This window comes from Oryzias latipes, chromosome 5 (assembly GCF_053564925.1).
Source record: "Oryzias latipes strain Hd-rR chromosome 5, Olatipes_Hd-rR_3.1".
In the NCBI taxonomy this organism is placed as follows: Eukaryota; Metazoa; Chordata; class Actinopteri; order Beloniformes; family Adrianichthyidae; genus Oryzias; species Oryzias latipes.
In genome coordinates this window covers 28,376,169-28,400,021 of record NC_136241.1, presented here as the reverse complement: position 1 = coordinate 28,400,021, position 23,853 = coordinate 28,376,169, and the positions used below count along the sequence as shown (strand labels likewise).

The following is a 23,853-nucleotide window of genomic DNA, read 5'->3' as shown; positions in this document are numbered from 1 at the left end:
TTTAGCATAAAAAAAACAGTTGATCATAGTTTAGGATTTTAGCTGCAGGTTATGATTAGTAAGAAATGGAAAACTTTCTTTATTCGTAAGACCAAAAGAATGTGGAAGTACATTTTGTGCACAAATGCAGTAGATAAAGTAACATTCTTAAAATGATCACTTTTTTGTTGCTGCAAAAAAAGAGACCCTGAAGCAAAAGGGTGCTGGAAACAATTTTAAAACGCAAACACAGAGCATAGCTTTAGCTTTAATGTTTACTTTGTCGATGTGTCAAATACTCAGAAAACTGTGTTAGCATCAATGCCAACTGCCATAGCTGTTTGCACTGTAAGGTATCAGATCTAGCCTGTATATAAGCTGCGTTTCCTCACCCATTTTTGCAACAGACATTTTGGCTTTCAGACTGACACAATAACATTCCCTTTGTACTTCCGTCACAGCTCTACAAAAGCTAAGCTGCTTCATTGTATTCAGAAGATTTATATTTGATGCAAGTCAAACAGAAATGTTAGAGTAGAGACACGTTAAGCATTACCTAAACTTCCTTTTAACTGCTCAATATGGCTGTTTAGAAACTCAGACTTGCAGCAGTTGCAGCTTAAAAAACAGTCTACATGGGTAAATGCCTGTAAAGTGGGGTTCTTGCTAGACCTTGGTCACAAATCTTTATGAAACCTCAGGGGATTTGATCTTTTCAGCTTTACAGTTACCTATGCAGTGTTGCCACTAAAGATGAACTCATTATTAATGACTGACTCTGGTCATCAAGACAATGTCTTTTAACTATTATTATTACCATCATTTATCTGTTAACACTCTCTCTGACTGGCTTACATCCTTAAAAGCCCAACCTAGTATTACTGCTGCAAAAACAATGGTGAGCAATAACTGAGCTATCCAGCCGTACAGCTTTGAGCCTGATGCCAAGATAAGGAAAACAAAGACAGACATGGATCTACTTGACTGCAAGTGGATGAATCGGAATGACGCAGAGCAGGGAGCTTGTTGTCCGGTGACTTTGGCACCTACATCACAGCTACAAGCTTTTTCCAATGGCTCTTGATTTACAACGATTTGAATAAATTAATACTCAGAAGAACAATTTTAAGCTTAAATTCCATTATATGTTGTATAAGGTAAATGGCGTAAACTTTTTAGAGCACTTTTCTACCTTTTTCAAAGGCCCAAAGCGCTTTGCAGTCACAATCCCATTCACACACACATTTACACAACATTCCACCAGAAGCAAAGAGGGGTTTGGTGTCTGACACTTCGACATATGGGCGGGCAAGGCGGGAATCAAACTTGCAATCTTCCGATCAGAGGTCGACCGCCCTCTGATTCCAAAAGAACATGTTAAAAATACCAAAAACATGATTTTCATCTAAGTGAGTCTTTAAACTATATCCAGCTTTGAATTTTTTTTTCATGGTCCCTAAATATTATATATATCAGACTTGAGTAAATAAGCAGAGCCTTGCCGTTGTTATTTGAGAGAATTTCAGCTGGAGACTTTGATGAAACAACTTCTCTGCAAACACTATGCCATCAATAAATGCTCTTTTTTATTCTCTCACCTGTCACTGACTATAAAAACTGTCTTTTCTTTTTGTACTTTTTTCAAGTTTTCTTCAGTTTTGAGGTGAATCAATATTTGCTAAAATTAATTGAGGTTTGGTGGTAAATGTACTGAATTGTTTTTTTTTCAGAGTTTTTTCTAATTAGACTGACTATTTGCCACTTTCAGGCATCGGTCCTAAGTCAGTTACATTTTTGGGACTCCATTTTACATTTTACAGATTTTGTGGGTTTTTAAGCCCTCCTTTTCTAATTCTTGTTTTCCTTTCATCAGACTGTTTTACTGGGATGCAAGCCCTCACAGCCTTTTAAGGAGCCAAAGTACACACCTTAGATACAATTGTTACCTGAAAACACACTGACCCAAGTGTCTCACATGCCTGCTTGCATCTAAATATTTCTTTGGTGAACAGAGATTATTTTCTTCACGCCAGATGCCGCCAATTTGCAACGTACCATTAAATCCAGGACTCAACCTAATTTAGCATCACTTTAAACAGAAAAAAAAACACTAAAGAATATATTTCATATAGTTAGAAATAAATGCAGGCTTGAAGGTGTGAAAAATGTAACAGAATACTGAAAAAGTGGTGATTGTTTTTCAGCAGACTGACCCACTGTCCTTTTTAGCTGACCAACAGTGGCAGTCCTTTGTGTTCTTTCGGTTATAGGCAAGAATGAGCCCCTTTTTCACATTTTTTTCAATATTTATTAGAATAGTTAAAGACAAAGCAGAAGAAGCTCTTCTTTTTGCTGCCACAATCATTGCCCACCTGCTCACAACTCTCCTCCTGTTGAGGGTTTTGTCTATTAGTATTTATGTTTAAGTGTATTTATGTTGTATTACTTGTTTTTTCACTCAGTCGTCACAGTTCATATTTCTGGTGTAAATGCGGCGCTTTCGTGATATGACGACGTCTCTTTAAGCCTGTTACAAAAGGTAAAGCAGCCTCAGCTCAGAGTAGCAGCTCCGTGATCAGGAGGGCTGGGGTGTGCACGTGTGTGTTGATGTGTGTCACTGTGCAACTCATACACGCTCGGAGGGCAGCTGAGGGGGGGAAAGCAGCACTGCTCTGCTCCATATGCCAAATACACGACTGCCTGCCAATTTGTTGGGGATACTGGCAAGTGCTAGCAAGGCTGAATTCTTGACAGAGGGAGATGAATAATTGAGCATGTGCGAAGCAAAATTTCTATTGGGATGGCGAGGAGCATCTTTATGCACAGTGAAGGCGAATGGAGACAGTCAGACTGTCTGCAAGCAAAACTCTCATTTAGATAGCTCTGTGTCTTTTGTAAACATGTCAAAAAGTTGCAGAGATTTTCAGATGAACTTAAAGGGCTTTTATAAAGAGATGTGAGCGAGGAAAAGCACAACTCATTAGTGCCTGTGGGTATCATTGATCACTACAGTGTGCCCTGACAGCCCATGCAAAAACCAAGGAAATAGTAAAAAAGATAAACATATAGAGGACAAGAAAAAAAAATACAACATGAGAAATTTAGAGTAACTTAATTAGCTACTGGAGCTTTTTAATTGGATTTAATTTGAAGTGCATTTTATATTCAGAGTTTAATAATTTAGGAGACAATTTAGATCTGTCTTCAGGAACTTCAGCACTTAAGTGGATTTACAGTGTCTTATTCTTCTCCCTTTAAGTTCTCCTTATGTGAACAACATTTTAAGAACTCAAGCAAAAAGCCCCACGTCAACCAAACAGGTGCCAAAAAAGATGAGAGGGGTCAACTGTTATCCTGCCGTCCAGAAACTCTTCACAGATAGGTTTTGATTTACTGAAGAGATAAAGAGTTTTAAACAGATCTTGTTGCAGTAGGAAACTCTCCAACTGATTACTTTATCTCAGACTCTTTTATTTGAACAGAACTGTATTCTGCATTTAAAGACTCAAGTCAAGTCATTACCAGTTTGCAGCAAAAGTGAAATAATTTCCTCCACATCTTCCTTCCACGCTTTAGTTTGATTTTGAAAAACACAAGAGGAGCTCAGAGAAGTAATGGAGCCGTCACTAATGCTCCTGAAAGTTATAGTTCACTAATGAAGCGTGTGTGATCACAATTTGCATTAGTTTACTTTTCGGGCAGCTTAAAGGCTTTTGGGATTAAAAATGTCAGCAATGAAAAAAGAGACATAAAGCTTACTGAGAAGAAAAACACCCTCTGAAAAAAAACTGCTGCATTAGGAGGGCAGGAGGCCTGTTTTTGACATTCAGCCGTTGTTGCAAACCTGTTCTGCTCTTTGGTAATTAAATGTTTTCTAGCATGAACAGCTGCCTAGCATTGTGTCATAGTATCTCTGCTGAGCCAAGCATTTCGATGGCTCATTAAAAAAAATGTAAAAACTAACTTAAATCAAGATTCTAAATTAACACAGTCAAATTAGGACTCAGCATTAAATAAGGAGTCTATTTTCATTCAAATTGTCCTCATCCTAAAGCAGCCCCAGGTTATCACACTCCCACCACCTTGCTGTGATTTGTTTTTATGAGAAGCCGTTTATTCAACTTTGAAAGCAAGTGGGAAAATCTTTGTTGGACAACCTAAAGTAGTTCAACACAAGAATAAAATATACTTATTGGGATATCTTGGTAGGACCAGGTTTATCTATACAACCAGTTGCACAACCAGAAAAATAGTCAGTAAATGTCCAAAAGAGAACAATGTCTCTTCTGTAGCTGGGAATTTTCTATTATAAAGGTCCCATTGAAGAAAGGAGCTCGCAGAGGGGATGACATCATCTGATGAGGAATCCAAAAACTACAGCGGCTCATGTTGAGATAGTTGGAGGAAAATAGCAATGGCAAATCCAAAGTCGAGGAAAGCAGAAGTTTATACACAGGAATCCAATAGAAGAGGCAAACAAATCCATAGTCCATAATCCTAGAGCAAACACTCTTGACAAGGGAGCACACGCAAAACCATACACAGAGGGGCACAGACTATATCGTAACCTGGGACAGGACAGGGTCAGAAACAGATGGGGGGGAAAATCTATAGAAACTAATACACTGGCTGGAACGTGAGGAGAGGTACAAGGGACTGGCAGAGGGGTGAAATTGTCTGTCTGGAATACCATGGCTCACAGGTGGAACTCATGAACATGATTAGACAACACAGGTGGAGGGTGAAGCCACAGTAGAGCAGGAAAGAGCCTGCTGCAGATCATGGCAGCAAGCCTTCCAGCAAGTTCATCTTCTTTTCCCATCAGTCCTTACGAGTTTATTTTTCCAACTGTTTGGAGATAATCCAGATTTTTTGTCAAATGTGAGTGGGGTCTTTGTGAGTCTTTTCTACTCAGCAGTGTCTCTCTCCTTGAACTTTACAATTGATCCATTCTTTGTCCAAAAGCCTCTTTCTGACTGTTGAAATGTGAACTCTGATCATCACTGAGTCTGGTGATGCCTGCAGGTCTTTACTTTTTGCTCTGCTTCTGTAATGATCGTTATTTTGGTCTAACATATCCTCCTCTGAAGATTCAACATAGGTTCAAGTTTCCATCTATACCTTTTAGCATTAGAAAGGCCTTTGTATATTTTTCAGACTGAAGTAAAGTCCAAGCTTTGGCTTCATATCTGTTCTTACATTTCTTCAGATGGCAGATTAGTGTGTTTTCACTTTAATTGAATTTCTTGATTCGACAGATCTGACTGTAATCAGACCTGAATGTGGAAGGTGAAGCTAAAGTCTGGTCACCAAAAACGTGTTTGATCACAATCCATCGCCAAATCATTATTAACACACTTAATTAAGGCTTTTAAAAAATGGGCAATTATTTTCCCTCAGCTGGTAAAACTGGATTTAATTTCATGTCCTCATTGACAAAAATCTGTGGTTAGTGTTCCCTCATTTATCGCGGGGGATATGTTTCATAAAAAACTCGCAAAGAAGATGATTTAAGGCTGTAAAACCCCTCACTACAGTCAGACGTGAACATTTTCACACTTTTTTTCTGTTTTTTCAACTCTCAAAAATCATACCATCTTAGAAAAAAGTCCAGTATTAGAGAATGAAAACAAAGATGTGATTGCGACTAAAGATTTATGTCACTCTGGCCAACTGTACTGAGACACAGGAGATACAGCACTGGAGGGAAGGATTGACAAGATCAACAGACAATCATGACGCAAAACACACTGTATATATATAGAGAGAGAGAGAGAAAGCATGCAAAGGCCCACTGAAAATAAAGTGTGAAACAGCAAACAGTGAAAGGCAAAATATGATATTTCGAGGAAACACTGTATTTAGAAATATAGTTTAAATTCTTTTTTTTATACTGAGGTTATCTTTGTTTGATCATGTTGAAGCGTTTTAATATATTCTTAAAAAAATGTCTTTTTCGTTGCTTAGTTGTGTTTCTTAACATCGTCTCTCCTCTGTCCTTCCCTTTTTCTCGTTGACAGATACTGCCCTGTCCAGCCAACGTGGTAAGTACTGCAGCTGCATGCTTCTGTAATTCAGAGCCATCTGTGCGAGGACTTCGCCAGCAGTGGCGTAGTAGCTGTTTGCACTGAAGTGGAAGGAAACCACTCAGTTGTTGGCCTCAGTGGGAGAGCGTAGAGTCACAAACATCATTTGCATCAACAGGAATCTGTTTTCCTCTTCATCACATTTCATGTCACAGCAAACATTGAAATGAGGAGAAAAACATCAAGTGAAAGCAATTATGAAAGCAGCATCTACAGACCCATGTGGCCAATCCGAATTTAAATTTAGCATATTTTCTCTACACGCATTTTGCCTCAACCCACTTAGTCAATTTACCCCCTTTTGACTCCAAAGGTATTCAATAAGAAGCCAAGAGGGAGCAGCTTCTTCACTTTGTCTCTTTCCAGCCAGAGTGGAACAAATCACTTTGTGGCCTGAATGAAGGGGAGATGGATTCCCCCACTGTAGTCGTCTCTCATTTAGTTCTGAATTTGACTCCTGACTGTTGTGCTTTTTGTAATGGCTTCTTGTGCTTGAAGAAACACTTTCATCTTTTCAACAAACAGCTTAAAGGGAGTCCATCTGCAGTTCTGTCCCCTTTATATTGGCATCCTGTGTGCGCAAATCTGAGCGCTTTGTCCAGACGTCTGGTTGTCGCAGCACCTGAATCAGCCACTTGTTTGTCACACAGCTTTATATTCTGTCGCTGCTCCCACTGTATGTCTTCATCAGTGTCAGTACTGCACTGAGCCCAAAAAATGAAAAGTGATCCCAATCTGGTTCCCCACGTCCTGAGTGATGATACGTTGGTGGCAAAACTGCCGAGTCAAATACGGTGCAGACAAAACACCTCATGCTGCACGCCAGCAAGCTTCAAATTGACGAGGGGAAAGTGTTAGTTTTTGATTCAGATTGAAAATTTCAGATTCTTTTTTTCATTTCCATGTTTGCATAGATTTGATTTATTTATTTTTCTTCTTCCAAAGCCAGCAGCTGTGCCTCATTTCTATATGATGCAGCTTCAAGAAGAACAGGGAAGTGCCGACAAAATATGCAAATATTTCATTGGAATCTCGAATTTTGACCTCATCAGTGCCTTTCTACAATGTCTGCTGCTCTGCCATTTAAACATGAGCTCTCTTTACTTCCTCACATGTGTTGTTTTACTGTAGCATCCTGCTGAGTAATTACATAATGTGAGTGATGTTCCACAATAACGAGTAGAAAGAAGGAGGGCTGAGTAATGAAAAGATTAAAAAGAGGGGAGATTGAGTGGAGGCAGGGTGAGGGCAAGGTCCTTGTGCCCTTGTTCTTGTTATGAAACGCAGTCAGTGGGAAGCAATCCAGTCCAGTGCTCATCATTCACCAAAGTGTACACATCACGGCTTCCACTTTTCTCCTTTCACACCTGTGTGTGCGCTTTTGGACAAACTCCAACAGAGATTTTAACAGTATACCTGCCTGCAGTATAAACTCACACTAGAGCTCTTTCTTTGCTGCCGTTAACATACTTCTCTCCTCTCTCAGCAGGAATAGTTTTATGATAGGTAAAATGGCTGCAGGAGCATCCTCTCGCAGCTTAATTGGCTGCACCTGAGGCAGGAGGGCAGGGTGTAATTGCGATAAGAGAAAACGCTGTGCTTGGCTGGTTTTAGTGCCCTTATCTATAATCTCCAGATTGATTATGGTTTTATTTCCGCCAGCCGTGCAAATTGTTCAAGCCTGTCAACTTCACTGGAAAACACCTTACCCTGCCATGGCCAAAACACAGCATGCAGGGCACAAGGTTTTTTTGATTTTCTCCAACCATCTGCTGGTGTAGTTTTCCTTATATCGAAAGGCATGGGGATTTATTTTCTAGCTGTAGGTTTCATTCAAGATTTTTTCTGACTAGCTATAAACAATCCAATGCGTGTTGTTTTCAGACATTTTATTAATGTCCACACAGCCAAATAAGGCCTGTAAGGCAAACCAGCAAACCTTTGAGAGGTTGGAAGACGCTAAGGATTTCCAACGATTTCAGAGGGTAGGGTTCTTAAAAGTGTCAGTGCTCTGATAAGAAAGCAAACCATCATTTGTTCTGCTCTGCTCACAGTTTTGATTCGGAGCCTGCAACAGCCTGCTATTTCTAAAATAATGCAACAGAGCTGAAACTGACTGAAAGAGAACAGCCTTCTTCAGATCTCTGCTTTTTTTTGGCTCGAGATCCTACAGTGGAAAAATATGAAGACAGTTGAAACTCATCTTACTTTAACCACTTTCTAGGGTGTTAAAAATACTTAAAAAGCAGCATAGAGTCCAATAGAACTGTTTCCAACATTAGTGCTGATATTCAGCTGAATGTACATAAAATGCCACGACTTTAAAAATAAAACTTTTTTCCCCCCAATGATTATATATTTTTTCCCCGAACACTTCTTTTTCATTGTGTTGCAAACATTTGCTGTGCAGTTTTCATAGTGCAGGTATTCTCAACTTTCAAGCAAGTCACAGGGGCCTTGCTTTCGTCTCACTCGAGTGTTTTATCAAGTTAAAAAATATCTGTGCATCAGAAGTTCTCTACAGCCACCATCAGAGTGATTGCAACCTTTGGTCATGCATCTCAAAACAGTCCCACTTCAGTTTCTGTGAAGCAGAAAACCTGAAATCTGTTCAATTGAATTGTGACTGCCTGGAGAAAAAAAGGTGCTAGCCTGATGTTCCCACTGTGATACTGTCAGATTCTCATTTGTGTCCATTATGACATTCATGTATTTTTATTTATTAAGTGCCAATTTATAACTAAGGTTGTCTCAAGGTGCCGCAAAAAAGCAAGATACATTAAACCTGGCTTTAATACTTACCACTGTTAGAGTTCAAATTATTCCAGATTGTCTTAATTGTGCAATATGAGTGCCCAACAGAAAATATAGAAGTGATTTTGTGTAATATTCATACACAGCAAGCAATAGGCGACAGTGGAGAGAAAAACCCCTCTAAAAGGTAGATTAGGAAGGAGCTTTCAGTGAAACCAGACTCGTTAAAGTCCTACTCTGATCACCTTTGATCCATTTCAAAAGTGTTCCCAGTGGTCCGCTATTTATGATAATGCGGTTTTTAGCCAAAATGAAAAAAAAAGTGTTGTTTTCTAGGACAGTTTCCTTTTTGTTGCATTTTACAAGTGCAATTTTTGTACTCAGAAATGCTATTTTAAGCTTAATTTTGTTTATAAATGCCCATCGCCATCACAAAAACACCACAAGCACGTTAAAAGCACAAAATCCACAATTTTCATCATCGTGGGTCTTTAAGGGCGACCAGCTTGTGTGAACAGTTGGGGTCATGGTCTCTACATTGGCCAATTGTTGTCATTGAAGACTTTGTGCAACATTTGCACGTGAGAACTCCATTTTTTTTTTTTTTGTCAAAGTTTTAAGCCTCGCTCACAAATTCGTGCGCTGTTTAACAAGAAACCCTCTGCACCCCGTTTTGTTTTTTGTCTCAGCGTTTCTGCAGTTACAGACAGTACAGCACATACGCAGGTCGCCAAGAGCTGCTGATATTGTCATTGCATGGCTAAATTAGCCTCTCTATAAAACTATTTTAGAAAGTGAGGTTAAGTACTGTGCAAAGATATGGAAAAAAATAAGGGGGCTTCAAATTTGAAGCTGCCATTCCTCAGAAATTACATAGCGTCGGTTTTAAAACTTAAAAAAAGTCTTGCAAAAACTGAAACCTTACATTTAAGTGATAACTTACTTCGGAGCACACCCACATGAAGAAATGTGTTTCTCCTCCGCGCCACGGCACAACGCCAATCACCCTATTGGCGGAGGAATGGCCACCACTTTGTCTCCTTAAAAAGAAAACAAAACAAAAAAAAAACACTTTCGGACACCATTATAGCTTCAAATTGCCCCTACAATTGGAACAACAGGGGGGAGGAGTAGAGTGTGCACCCTGAGATCGGACAGTCATAGGTTCAAATCCATGGTCAGGTCTTACCAAAGACTAAAAACACTCAGCATGAAGGGGTTAAACCACCCAAACCACCAAATGGTTCCCCTAGCACGGCTGTGTCTGCAGCTCACCACTCCCCAGGTAAAGCTGGAGAATAAATTACATACACCTGGGTGTGTGACAACTAATGGGACTTAAAGTAGTTTACATCTTTCTTAGGAGGATAATCAAGAGCTTCTTGTGGTTGTCGGAGTTCAGTTTACTTAGTGTGCTGGTGTTCCCTTAAAGGCTACTGCGTAATAATGAAGATTTAATGTTTTGATTGTATATTCCACAATTTGCATTTGTACGACTCTGCAAAACTATCAATCTAATTAATGAGTTGCTGCCAAAAGGAATGAGTGGGGTGGTTCACTTCTTATAGAGCTGCAAAGACATGCTTGACAGAATCCTTTCGTTTCCAGTATATGAAGAAAGTGTGATATCCATTGTTCCACTAAACTAACTATATCTGTACTAAAAGCACTATTTGAAATGCTGTTTGTGCACTCACCCCCACCCCTCCTTCTCTTTGCCTCTTTTCTTTCACTGGTTTTGAGTAGCTGTTGGGGCTGAAAGAGCAGCTAATGGGTTGTGAAATGTCTCCAAAGCTAGAGCAACAACAGAAGCTAATTTCTCAAAGCCCAACTGAAACAACACAGGCTACGAAGAGCACTGACAGCACAAAGAGAGGAAAAAAAAAGGACTGGAAGTGGGAGGTGGGGGGTTTTGCAGCTGCTTATCCTGGACGTGGCTCAACACTGTTTGGATGTTTTGTTGTATCTGCAAAGTGATGAAGTTAGTCCATCAGATTTAGGTTCATCTGTATTGACAGGGCATTTTGAAATATTGCAGTTGGCAATTTTAGAGGGACAAATGGATTTATTTTTATGCAACTGCAATAAAAGAAACAAGGGCATGTTTCCCATTTTCACATATTTGTACCAATGTATCGTCACAATGTTATTAATTATCTGACAATGTTTATTGATGTTCTTTACATTTAAAATCATTCTTCTTGATCAATGCAAGTATTTTCTTGAAAACTTTTTAAAGGCATGCCACCCTTTCGGTCCATCTTCCCTCTCAGCACCAATTAAAGCTGTTTTTCTGCAGCAGATCTTCAGCTGATGAAGACAGTTACTAAGAACTCTTGAAGTAGAGTCACACAGGGCCTGCACGGCAGATGGTTTGTGCAAGAATATTTGCTTGGAGAGAAGGCAGCAAGGAAGAAAACAAACAAGGATAAAAATGGCAGCCTGTTGCCGGTGAAAGTCACCTATTTTCTGCCCAATATTAGATGTGCCATTTTTCACATTTTTTACCTTTCTCCAAAAATGCTGTCAAGCCTGGAAACCTAAGAGGAGTTTTTGGATGCCATTTTCTCCCCCTCCAAGATAAAAAAAAAGAAATGCAAAAAACATTGAGACATTTTCAAGCGTCTCTCTGGATAAGAAAGGAGAAAATTCTTGGAGCTGCTTGATCTTGCATCTTTGAGCAGCTCTCCCAGCTGAATGGAAACAAGCTTTGCTCTAGCCTTTCGCTACAAAGACTGAGACGGGAGAGTCAAGGCACTGAAGACGCTGCCTAATGGCTGAGAGTCTGTCTTTTCCCGTAGGATTACATGTTTCAGAAAGATGAAGCCTGATCTGTGTGTTTCAGGAGAAAAGTCTTCTTTAAGTGATGTCGATGAGAGCAGACAGGAAGCTCACTGGAACTAGCAAGGTTGAGGGCTGGTTGTTGAAGTTCAGGGACTACAAATGAGGAAACAGAGGGCCAGCTCCTCTCTCCTGCAGGCACTTCACTTTCACTCATTTTGGTTGTTGACCGCATGCTGCCATCTTTATGCTGAGTCTTGTTATGGGAAAGGCTTAAAACCAGTTGCTGAGCATTTCAAATGTGCTGCACAAATGTCACTTTTTACTTTTGTGTCAGCTTTTCAAATGAACTCGACCAATGTATGCATGCATCAACACCAAGAAAAAGTCAAACGAAGCAACACTTCCTGAGGTTAATTAGACCAACAATCTATGGCATTCTAGAGAACAGGAAATTGTGTTTCACACATGAGTATTTTTCTCTTTCTTTATCACTGTCAACTGTGGGAGACCTCACTCTCCAGCTCTCCCTTTTACATCTGTCTACTCTTTGCGGCACTTCCTGGCACATCAGCCCATTCTCTGAGGAACATGGCTGGACTGCACAGCCGCATTAAGAGCCCGCGAGACAAGCCCGGCTCCTGCAAATCCCTGCACAAATTAGAGGCTATTGAGCATTATTAAAGGCAATTGCCACTGCCTGTTACCAGCAGCTAAATTACAATGCCTGCTGAAAAGAAGCATGAGCACGTTTTATTAGACATGAACAAATTATGACTTTTAGCTGGGATTTTCTTTTCAACAGCTAAAACAGATGGCACACAAACGGTCATTACTATTTTTAAATTTCCTTTTCTCCTCGCTTTTTTGAGCTGTGTGCTCTAATGCTATCTCTGTACACAAAAATAAAATATGGTTTTATGTTGAGAGGATAGTAAAATACCTGTGTGCATCAGACTTGTCCTCACACATCTCCCAAGCATAAAGGTGAATCGCAAACGAGAAACTCTTCTGCAGCCAAACAAAAAATGGTCTAATCCGCTTTGTCTGTAATCTGTCAGAGATGTATTTCACTGTACTAGAGAGGAAAATATTAGAACATATGTAAATGATTGACAGTTTTACTTAGAATTACTCTTGACTTGATACCAGTGGAAAAGCAGTTTGTTGTCTACAGTCATTAAATTTTACTAACTGGAAATTCATAATTATGAGGCAGCTTCAGCTGTAATCTTATACCACAGCAAGGTGCACTCATGCAATTAATTCTTGCATGAGGGCAACAGGTGGAGACAGATCAGCTAATCCTTTCTTTAAAATAAAATGTCACCATCTTGAGGATTTTCTTATTTTCATCACAAGGAAAATGGAAACAAGATCAGAAACTCGTGCGTTTACTTTGTCTGTTATTTTTCTCCAAACAGAAACTCTTTTCTTTTGATGATGCAGCCGTGTTACGTTTTTGATGGACATATAATTTTTATACGCCGTCATTAAAATCTCAGACTCTGTCTTACTCCCGTCTCAAGTGTCGCGCTTTCTTTTTTTTTTTCTCCACGCGTTTCCATGGTGACTCCAGAAATCGGCAATCTATTGAGAATGTCTTTATGTACCTGCTGTGCACGTGCGTTAACCCAGGGTTACCAAGTCGAGCGTAATAACGCCAACTCATATCCGGCCTTTTGGAACCGACATACCCAGAGTAAGCAAGTTCAGGCGGATTTCAGCCAGAGTTCAGGGTTAAACTCAGGCTAGTTTAAACATACTTCCTGGAATACCCCCCAGAAGAACAAAAAACAGGAAAACGTGGTCACTTTTTGGTTGTCAACAACGGGGTCTTGCTCTGCACTCAAGGTTTAGCTCTGTATTTCTCCCACTGCGCCATTCCTTTAGTCATGCTACTACAGGCTTAGACTGCTGGGGTTGTCTTATGACGATCTGAACATTTCCTAACCTTTATGACTATGATCTTGAGATTCTGTGTTTATATGCTTAATGCAGCAGATACTATTACTATACTATTAAAACAGATGTTCCAGTATTCACAGAACTGTGTCACCCTCGTTAAGTCTGGCACTGCTGGAAGTTTTGAAAAGGGTCTCTTTTTTTCTAACCATTTGTTCCTATAATTTACAATGATTTTGCAGTCCATTAAAAGTACTTAACATTATTAAAGTTAATTATTATTTGGAAAAAAAATTAAAAATATGTTATTTTACATTTTATTTTACAGCTTTTACTTAAAAACACAAGACTTTTGAGGAGTCAATATTATTTAAAAAAAGGTGAAATTGTGATACATTATGTTGCAAAAAAAAAAAAAAAAAGCTAAACACACAAACGAGCCAGCAGATCATTAGTGACAGCTTCAAGCTGAAAACCGAACAATTACAGGTGTCATCCTGAGCAATTGGTGCATCCTTAGATTCTGTAGCTGCTTGTTTGGTCTACCTTGGAGAAATGCATGGTGGCAGCTTTGAAAATATACCATTTGTAAGTTCAGGTGAAGCTGGTGAAGGATGGCTTTATGATGTGGAGCTAATATCCAAACCAGGCCTGGACCTCGAGCAGCCCTTGGTGTGATTGACATTTAGGCTGCACAAAAGTATTACGTTTTTTGAGGGGAAATGAGAGTCAGTGTGTTTTGCTGCACATTTTACCTCAGACACTCGGCTTCAGAAAAGCACACAAAACACTTAAGTTTGCTTTCATGCAAAGTACACGGAGGAGACGTTTGCGGCTGTCTTTCAGCTCCTGCATTTGGTGCTTTTCTCACTTAAATTGGTATTTCAGTAGGAACGATTTGCCTGTCAATCATAGCCGTCTTTCAATATTTCTTTACAGGCAGAGATTACTTTGCTACTTTGAGGACGTACTGAATCTGTGTAAGCGTGCACAAATGAGCCTCCATTTCTGTGTGTGTATGTGTGTATTTGTTTGTGAGCTTGTATCTGCAAAGTAGACATTTTATGTACATGGAACTAATCTGTCACCTCTGTGGTATAAGATTACAGCTGAAGCTGCCTGCATGTGCTCAGGATCAACATCTGAGCTGTCAGAATGTGCTGGCTTCCCTTTTTTTACATTTCCTGTAGCTCTACTTCACTTTATGTTAGCAAATACGCTTGATGGCCCTTAATAGATTTATAAAACTTGACCCCCCTCCCCCCTCCCTTTTTTTATTTTTCTTATTTACATCCAACCTGATACCTAAATGACATCCAGTGGAACTGGGCTTTGTTCTCCTAACATTATAAAGCAAAGCAGAAATCAGCAACATTGCCTAATGAGATATATTCAAGGTTATTACATTAAATATTGTGTTAGTATATCCTTTTTTGTGGTAGGGGCACCACACAAAAGACAATCATCTTTTCTTCTTGAGGGCGTCGACACTGAAATAGCTCAAGGATAACAATGTAAAACGATGCAAAGTATTACCAGTCTCTGCAGCCAGAATAGGAACTGTCAAACGCACTTTATAGTATTCTCAGCGGAGAGGGAAAATTTCCACTGGTGTGCTCTGTGAAGTGTAAAGAGGCGTATTTTTCTCACCTATGACAAACTCTTAATTTCCTTTCCTTTTTCACCATGTAACTGTCAGAATCAGTTTGCTCTTGCAATTTTCTTTCTCATCATGCCGAGAAGCACGCTCCCTATCCAACTGTGTGAGCTACACAGAACGGCATATGGCCACTGACATTTTACGCACAGAGAGGCATTAAATAAAGTTACGCTTCTGTGGATACTCAAAGATTACTTCATTTATTTATTTGATTTTTGCAAAGATTAAAACCAAATATTCAGGAGGCCTAAAAAAAACTCAGCTTTTAATACTTTTGTAATTTCTTGTTTGGTTTCTGACTCTTCTTGTTATTCTTCATAAGCTGCCATTTGGTTTCTGTCACTGATCATCATTCTTCATCTGTTGTCATGAGGGGGGGGAGCTGTTTTCTGGATCACAATGCCTGGCTCAGCAAACATTGTAACTTAAAGGCCACTTTATGTGACAGAATAATTGTCACCACTTCCCAGTAGAAGACCATTTCCCTTCCTACCATTGACTGTATAATTGAACTGGAACAGTAGTGTGATGTCACTCAAAGAAAATGCATCACTTCTGGCTCCAACAGTCGAGAAGAAGTCAATCCAGTCACCATTTTTCCGTGATACAGACGCCGCCATGTTGGAACCAGACAATGTCAGTAATGGTGTCTGGTCCGAGTCGGCCTGAGTCTACATTCCTATCAGCAGTGAGCTTGTTGGAAGGCCACACCCCCTCCAAAGCAGGCTTTTGAGAATCTGCCAATCAAACATTTTGAATGCTCAATATCGGGACCGACAGGCACCACATGCATTTATTCAGCCATCTGATTGGTCAGTTTATAACATGAATAACTTGCAATAAAGAAAAAAAAAACATAATGAAAAACAGTTAGCAGAGCAAGAAAGATTGTTCTGAAAAAAATAATGACTGAGTAATATTTGTATTATCAAAACAAGTCTATAAGATTTTTGCTTCTTGGAGCCAGCTGGTACTTCCAGTTTGGTACGCCAAGACGGAGGGAACACTCAGTCCAGTTCTCATAAACAGCTGATCCTTCCTCCAGATCATCTTAAGTAATAATTGTGATATCAGAGACTGTTGCTTTTTATGCCAAAAACATGACTGTCACTTTAAGTTTTTCTACATTATATAAATAACTAAACAAGTAGGTTACATTGGACCGAAACTGCAAACTCACACGTTTTTTCAATTAACTTTTTAACCAATTAAAGTAAAATGACGTTTATATCATTCTTTTACACCATCTGCATGTTTTCATGAGTAAATCAAGTTTAAAGATCAAAAATCTTAAGAAATCTTAACCATCTGTGAGCTTTGGGGCTCTTTTTCACCTTCATATTTGGTCTTCAAGCTCTTTCTGTTACAAACTGTATTACCTTCATATTGGCTTTGGGTTAAGCAGTCCCTGACCTTCTATTCTGCTCCATTGGCAATGCAAAGTATTTCTATCAGATTTTCATCCTGACTTAATTTCAATAAATGTAGCAAAATTCAGCTGGGTTTTATATGAGACAGTGAAGAAGGAGACCTGACACATTACCTCGGATCATCACACTGTTTTGATATCAGTTGTAACCAGACACGTACTTTCAATGCATGCATGAGTTTAGTTTAGTAGAAAGTATTTGTAAGTAGAAAGAATAATGTATGCTTTTGTCCATTTACTGACACAAATTAGATGGAAGTTCTTCTAAAAGACTAGAATGACCCATTAAAACCCTGTCATGAACTTTATCTTTTGCACTTTGAGGTGAACTTAAAAGCCATCTTTTTGTTGTTGTTTTTTTTCAAAAAACAACAGGCACGTTATAATCCGGAGCGCTTTATACATAGATCAATTCGGGTTGTGCCTGCTAATGCGGAAGAGATTTTGAGAATTGTGCAGTGCTCTGTCAAAATGTTTGGTTGGGTTTATTGAGAATATGCTAATGAATAGTCATGTTGGACTGTTTTTTTTTTTGTTTGTTTTTTACGTGTTGTGAACAAGGTTGGGAATTACAGGTATTGGGATTATGCTAACACCGTTGTCGCGTCTAACATGGTAAAGTGTAGCGTATAACAAGCAAGTTCTAGAGCTACTGTCAAATCAGTTTATTAAAATCTGACCTACTGGTAGACTTATCTACCATGTTTTGTCCCGCTTAATTTTCCTTATAGTTTGGTGTGTCTTATATGTCATAAGTTTAAAAATAGACCATTCAATGACGGTGCACCTTATAATCCAGTGTGCCTGATGAAGATACAGTATTTTCAAGAAGATTTAACCCCCCCACCCGACATAGCCTAAAGTTCACCACTGCATATCATCTTTTTCCTTTTTATCCCACAGAGCTCCAGTTTTACTCCGTCATGCATCAGGCAGGGATCAGGTTTTTGCCCAAAGACACTCAAGCCAACAGGTTTTGCTACTTTCCGTCCTCAGCTCTCTTTTTTTTAAACGCCCTTTGGGATGCCGGTAAAGGTTCTTCCTTTGGGATGTTAGTCATATACGTGGATCATCTGCTGCATTAACCATGCTTAAATGCATACAAAGAAAATTGGATACAAACACGAAATGACTAAGATTAAAAGTTAGATCAAGTTAAAGTGCCATTGCTTGTCACGCACCTAGGTGTGTGAAATTTGTGCTCCACATTTGACCCATCTCTTGGGGGAGCGGTGACCTGCACACATAACCACGCTCAGGAACCATTTGGTGGTTTAACTCCCCAATCCAACCCCTTACTGCTGAGTGTCAAGCAGGGAGGCATTGGGTCCCATTTTAAGATTCTTTGGTATGACTAGGCCTGGATTTGAACTCACAACCTACCAGTCTCAGGGCAGACACTCATCCACAAGGCCGCTGATATCAATGTTTTGGGGGAAGTTGAAGTCAATTGTCACTGTTGCTTCCAAGTTTGGGTTTCTCTGGTACCTTTCGCTGACCTTCCTGTGTTTTCCACAAATTTTTATATCCGTGCGCAGATTCAGCTTGAATTGATTAAACTACTCGGCCCTCCTGGTGTTTCTCACTTTGGAGTTAGAGAAAATATAAGGTATTGCCGGCTCAACCTCTTCCAAACTCCACCCGTACAAACTGTTTTTCTTCTCCCTGCTCCTGTAGCTCCATCACTCTCACTCTCACTCACTCTGCAGATTAGCTCTGCAATGTGCTGCTCGAAGAATGAGGCCAGCAAGAATCAAACATTAATCAGCTTCTGTTTTATAAGACAGAGGGAGCGCCTGCACTCCCTGTCTCCCCCGAAGCCTGCCCTACCACCAAATGTTAATGTGACTGTCATTACTCATTTATGAGCTGCTTGTTGCCCAGGCCTTGTACCCTGGTCCACTCTGGCATTGGGGGTACACAGCATATGGGCTGCTGCGCCAACAAAAACTGTGAACATTGGTGAGACAAAGTAAGATTTTTTTTTTTTTTTAAACTGCATGGTGTAATATGCGAAGCTCTTTTTTTCAGTAATTGACAGGAGTAAGGATAGAAAGGTGTCCAGCTGAGTCATATTCACAGGAAATGATTTATGGAGTGAGAGGACACAATTATAAGAACAACTCGCTCATCAAAAATGGAAGAATTGCTTCTTTGTACAAGACCAAATGCTAGTTGTACAATTTTGATCCAGCAAATGGGCAATGGGGAGTGATGTATTCACATTGTGACTGTTGTAACTGGACATAAATCCAGCTAAATTGCCTCCATAGCAAGACTAAGTACCTTGATATGTGCAGACAGGTAGCTTTGAACAGTTAGAGATGAGTGGTTGTTCTTGGTATCCAGGACACCGAGTGCAGCGCGAGTCATCCTTATTCTTAACACAGGGACATCAATAAAGGAGCGTTTGTGTGCGAAATGACACACACACATGCACTGTTCTGTGACAGTGAGTCGCTGTAAGTGTCAGCCTGTAAAAATGTGGCCTCCACTCGTGTAAAAGGACCATGGCTGTGGATTTATGAAGGCTGAGAATACCATAACGAAACTGAAATGAATTTGTTTAAATCCTGCCCAACAGTAAAGTTGTTTGGTTTCTTCTGACTGCTTATCTAACAGCATTTTCAATTGAAGCTTTGTTGGTATAAGGCTTGTATCTTTTATTGAAATATCAAAACTGCGGGAAGATTAGCAACAGCTGTTACTTGGAATGACAGCAGTGACATAAGCATAGTGTCATTGAGGGCTTACTGACACCAAAAATACACAACATTGTGTTGATACACAATTATTTTTGAGACCGACTTGGGTGGTTCTCAATCTGGGTCTGAGTGTGGATGCCACGGTCACACACTCTGTACAGTATGGCAACATGGACTTTTTCTGTTTTTCCAACAGAAAAAGCTCCACTAAGCAGTGAAAAGAAAATGGAGTTGTTGCATGTAGAGAAAAAACCAGAAGAAAAAACTGAAGCGATGTTCACACCGAGCATCTTCAAAAATGTGCTAACTGTGCATTCGTGAATGTGCATGTCTGCCACCTACAGTTGGAAGAGGCACGGTGCGAAATGTTGCACCAGGCATTTTCCTTCTTTCACTGCCCTATTTCGATGAATGAAAGACCTGGTGTTATACAATTCCAGCTGGGCACTAACTGCAATTATGTTTTGTTGTTCATTTGTTTTTTGTTATTTATTTAAAAAAAAAACGAAATTATTAATTTCTTCTCCGTGATCAGTTTTTAAACAGTTGGCACTTCTGTGAATTAAGAGACGCCATCCATACATCACTACCAAATCCAAGTCCCTGATTGGTTAAAGTTTAACCTGGCTTAACTTTTGACACGCTTTCAATAGCTACACATTTTGTACGTAGAGCCCAAAACCGGTCTTAAAAATATGTCTTGTTATATGCATGAGTTTTGATAGTGGAAGCCCAGAATTCCAGGACATGAGATCTTTTCTCCGCAACACCTTTTGGAAACTATAAACATCTAATGAAATAAACTTCATAAAATGTTTGCATGCAAAAGCCATTTTAATTTCTCAAAGAAAATCTTTTTTATATATATTAACCCTTTGGCACCTGAATATATTTCCAACTATAATAAAAAAAAATCCACTTGTGTTTTTGCTTTCAAGTAGATACTAAATTATAGACATTTTGGAGCTGAAGTGGTTTGATGCATATTTGCACCAGTTTATTTCAAGTACATGCATCAATTACGTAGTTTTAACGTGCTTTGCGCGCCGTATGTGCAATATAAAAGCTATGTATTGGGGTTCAAGCATGAAAAGTCCATTAGACATACATGGACTTGTTGTGGAAAGTCACAAATTTTAGTATGAATCTCACAAAAATCTGACACAATTGTATAATTTTTAAGTAATAATTGTATTATGGAATAAACTCCCAGCTCATGTAAGAGAGGCCGATTCAGTTTCTACATTCAAAGCTAGACTGAAAACATTCCTCTTTGGACAGGCTTATTGTCAGACTAGTTAGTATTCAGAGATTATTTAACTTAATGTTAATTTGTTTAAATTAAACTTAATAATAACTATTTCTTTTAAAAGGCTGCTAGAAGTTGAAGCTGGGGTAACTATGGTGCACTGGGGTTCTGTCCTCTTTCCTGTTTTTACTTCTACCCTTCCTCTCCTCTATTCTTGATCATAATTTATCATTTAGTTCTCCATGCCTCTGTTTGGTGCAGTGCGATTCATGTATTGTCTCTCTTTTCCTCTCCCCTCCTGGGGAGTGGGAGTGCTTCCAGACTCCAGTTGGCTTATCCGTGCTCCAGTTCCTGACCGTTTACCTCGCCTTTGCTCCTGCTCCTACACCTGGCTGTGGATCCTGTCTCCGGCTCGACTCGCGCCTTTGACTGTCCCCACAACCACGGCTGGATGAAGCTCGTCTGCTGGACTTTTATATATGTAGTTGTAGATTTAGATAAGTTAATTCTTCTCTAAGATTTCTGGTAAATCGCCTGTCCGTCCTGGGGGAGGATCCCTCCTTCATGTGGGCACCCCTGAGGTTTCTTCGTTTTTTCCGGAATCCGTTTTTTTTGGGAGTTTTTCCTTACCGCGAAGGGGGGTCTAAGGGCAGGGATGCCAGTATAGCTTAGTCAGTTTGTTAGTTCATTTTAGTATTTTTCTATTGAACTCTTTGTATTCGTGATCCTTTTGAGTTCATGTTTTACTTCGAAGCCCATCGAGACGACTGTTGTTGTGATTTTGGGCTATACAAATAAAATTGAATTGAATTGAATTGAATTGAATTGAACAGAAAGACCTATCGGCCAAAACTTTTAACCGACATCTGCGCACATCGACGAATGACGAACACACGAAACACTTAGGAGTTATGTATATCATGCATGTATGTCGAAACCTAATAAATACACAAAATTGTCTTAGTGCCTGTGTGACACAGCCTTTAGACATTAAGAATTGAAAGCCAAAGAGGGGATGAACCATATATACAAGAAGGGGTTCACACTATAAATGTCATTGTGAGTTATAAAGGTTATTTATTACCTTAAAAAATATTCAGCAACAAAAAAATTGAAAGTACCCCAGGAATGCAAAAATGGTTTGTTAAAACGCATCCTAAATCTTGCAGTGAGAGGAGTAAAAAAACCCTGGACAGGATCAAACTTAATGAAATATAAAATATACATTTAAATTATGTTTTATTGACTCTGTGCTTTCTGTTTTCTGCATCCATTCATGCTAAGAGAGAAAATGTGGTTCAATTTTTGATGGCAAAGCGTTCTTTGACTAAACCAACTACAAGTACATTGTGCACTATAACATTTCTTGTATAATTCAGTTTTTTTTTTTTTTTTTTTTTTACAGAGGTCTGACTATGAAAAAAAAACACAAGTTGTTGTTACTGACTCTACAATCAGCAATAAGAAAAGATACTGAGTAAAAAGGTAATTTTCAGTGAAGAATTTTCCTTCTGAGCTGCGTAAGAAACCTTTTTTGAATCAAAATAACCGGTTTCATTTTAACAAAAAATTACATGTGTGGCATTCAAGGGCACTGCAAATGTGGAAATGGGGTTTCTAGGTTTCCGACTCGTTCAGAGAGCATTAATGTTTCTGATGAATAGTTTATTTGAAGGTGCTGGGGCTGTTCTTACTTTATTTTACTGCGAGCAGAGGTTAGGATGTTTTTAGCATTACAGTACGACACTGACATCTCTGTGTATGCTGCAGACCTTTTCTTACCTCTGACTGGTGTGAACTTGTGTAAAGAAGTGCCAACTAGGTGTTGTTTACTGCAAAAAGGCTGATGATCCAGGATGTTGTCACATGACCCCAGCTTGTCTCCCTTCTTTCCCCCCTTTTGTGTTGTCCAGAAACTCTATATTGTCTCTGTGTAATGAAATGAGAACTCCCAAGCACTTGTCAGCATTTCTGTGTCGCTGCTGCTGTGTATCCCGCCCTCCCTCTTAAAAATAACGGGGTGTTTTGAACCATGTTTTTACAGTCTGAATGTTTTCAGAACTCAGTGGTGAAGCTCAGCCTCTAACTGCCTCTGATGCACATGAGGAAAGATTTCACAAACAGTGTTTCATGTTTATTTTAAGGAAACTTGCCCAAGGATGATGTCTTCTCCTTCATCCCACTCTTGCCTGAGGAAGCTCGTGTATTTGTGGCCTAAGGGGAGTTTCACAGCGCGCAGAAGGAAAAGGAAGTGTGTAGCCTGTGGCTGGAAGGTACATCCTTCTGAGTGAGCGCGCACACACTCATGTAAACTTGCCTCCTATGGGAGTGCTAATCCCCCACGAGATGAAAGGAGGCTCCCACTGCTCTCTGATCTCTGCGTCCTGCTGTGGCGGTTCATTTGGTGGCTGGCAGAGAGAGGCCGGTCCAGTCTGAGCTCCCACACACGGCGTCCTTGCCCGAAGTGCAGACATGACTTAGACCGAGCCCCATGCTGATCCCGAGAGGTCCCTGTTAGAAATCGATGCTTGTTTGACGCCCCTCACATTTGAGTTGTGTCTGTATCATCACAGAGAGAGGAGATGGGGTGCAGACAGAGGAGACCTCCTCATACCTTCCTGAATCACATTGCATCCTCCAGGGCAGCTGGGCGTTAATATTAACCATCTCCTCTTCTTTATTGGAGTCCTCTGCTCAACCTTGATATTTTGAAGTGATTTAGAAGTTCACTCAGAATCCATTGACCGTGTCTGCTTTCATTGTGTGCGAGCACTCTTACAGTTGAGCGGAGAAGACTGCACGTTCCTGTACACATGCAGTATAATTGGATGTCTCTGAACTGTCGGCACAACAAAGAGAATGGTTAAATAAATGCTCCTCATCCTGCTGAATTGGAAAGTGGGAAGAGGCGAATATTTCTTGGTCCTCTTTCACTTGCCTGAGGATAAACTCAGTAACACCCAGGTGCGTCTTTGACCATATGCAAGCTGAGACTGACAGTTTTTATGGTTGTTCTCTTCAGTGCCATGAATTTTAAAGAGACTTAAATCCAAGGGACCTGATTCAGCATAGCTGCAGCTCATAAGGGAATGGCCAACTTATGTCCTTTGCATTTTATCCTAAATTCACTCCAGATGGCCTGCCTGCTTGCGTAATGAAAATTTCTGATCTACCTTCTTGAGCTTGTGAAGCAGGACTCAAAACTATGAGCTTCACGTTTTTTTAGGAATCCGCATTTCTCACTATGGTTCATTTCTATCCGGTTTCATGAAAAATGTATCAGTGGGCAAATTAATTCAGCACAA

The 23,853-nt window shown here is 39.8% G+C and overlaps 1 protein-coding gene across 7 annotated transcripts in view; it reads left to right on the top strand.

Moving 5' to 3' along the window:
• Window positions 1–23,853, top strand: part of cdh4 (cadherin 4, type 1, R-cadherin (retinal)) — a 263,491-nt gene that overhangs the window by 97,741 nt on the left and 141,897 nt on the right. For 3 of the 7 annotated variants that reach the window (XM_004069077.5, XM_020703448.3, XM_078947559.1), the window contains one exon: window positions 6,000–6,023. The exons of 2 other annotated variants lie outside the window; for them this stretch is intronic. In XM_004069077.5, coding sequence (XP_004069125.1) covers window positions 6,000–6,023 — 24 coding nt within the window. Of the gene's footprint in view, window positions 1–4,677; window positions 4,861–5,999; window positions 6,024–23,853 lie in introns of those variants that run through there. 2 more of the 7 variants (XM_078947561.1, XM_078947560.1) reach the window with 2 other exon arrangements.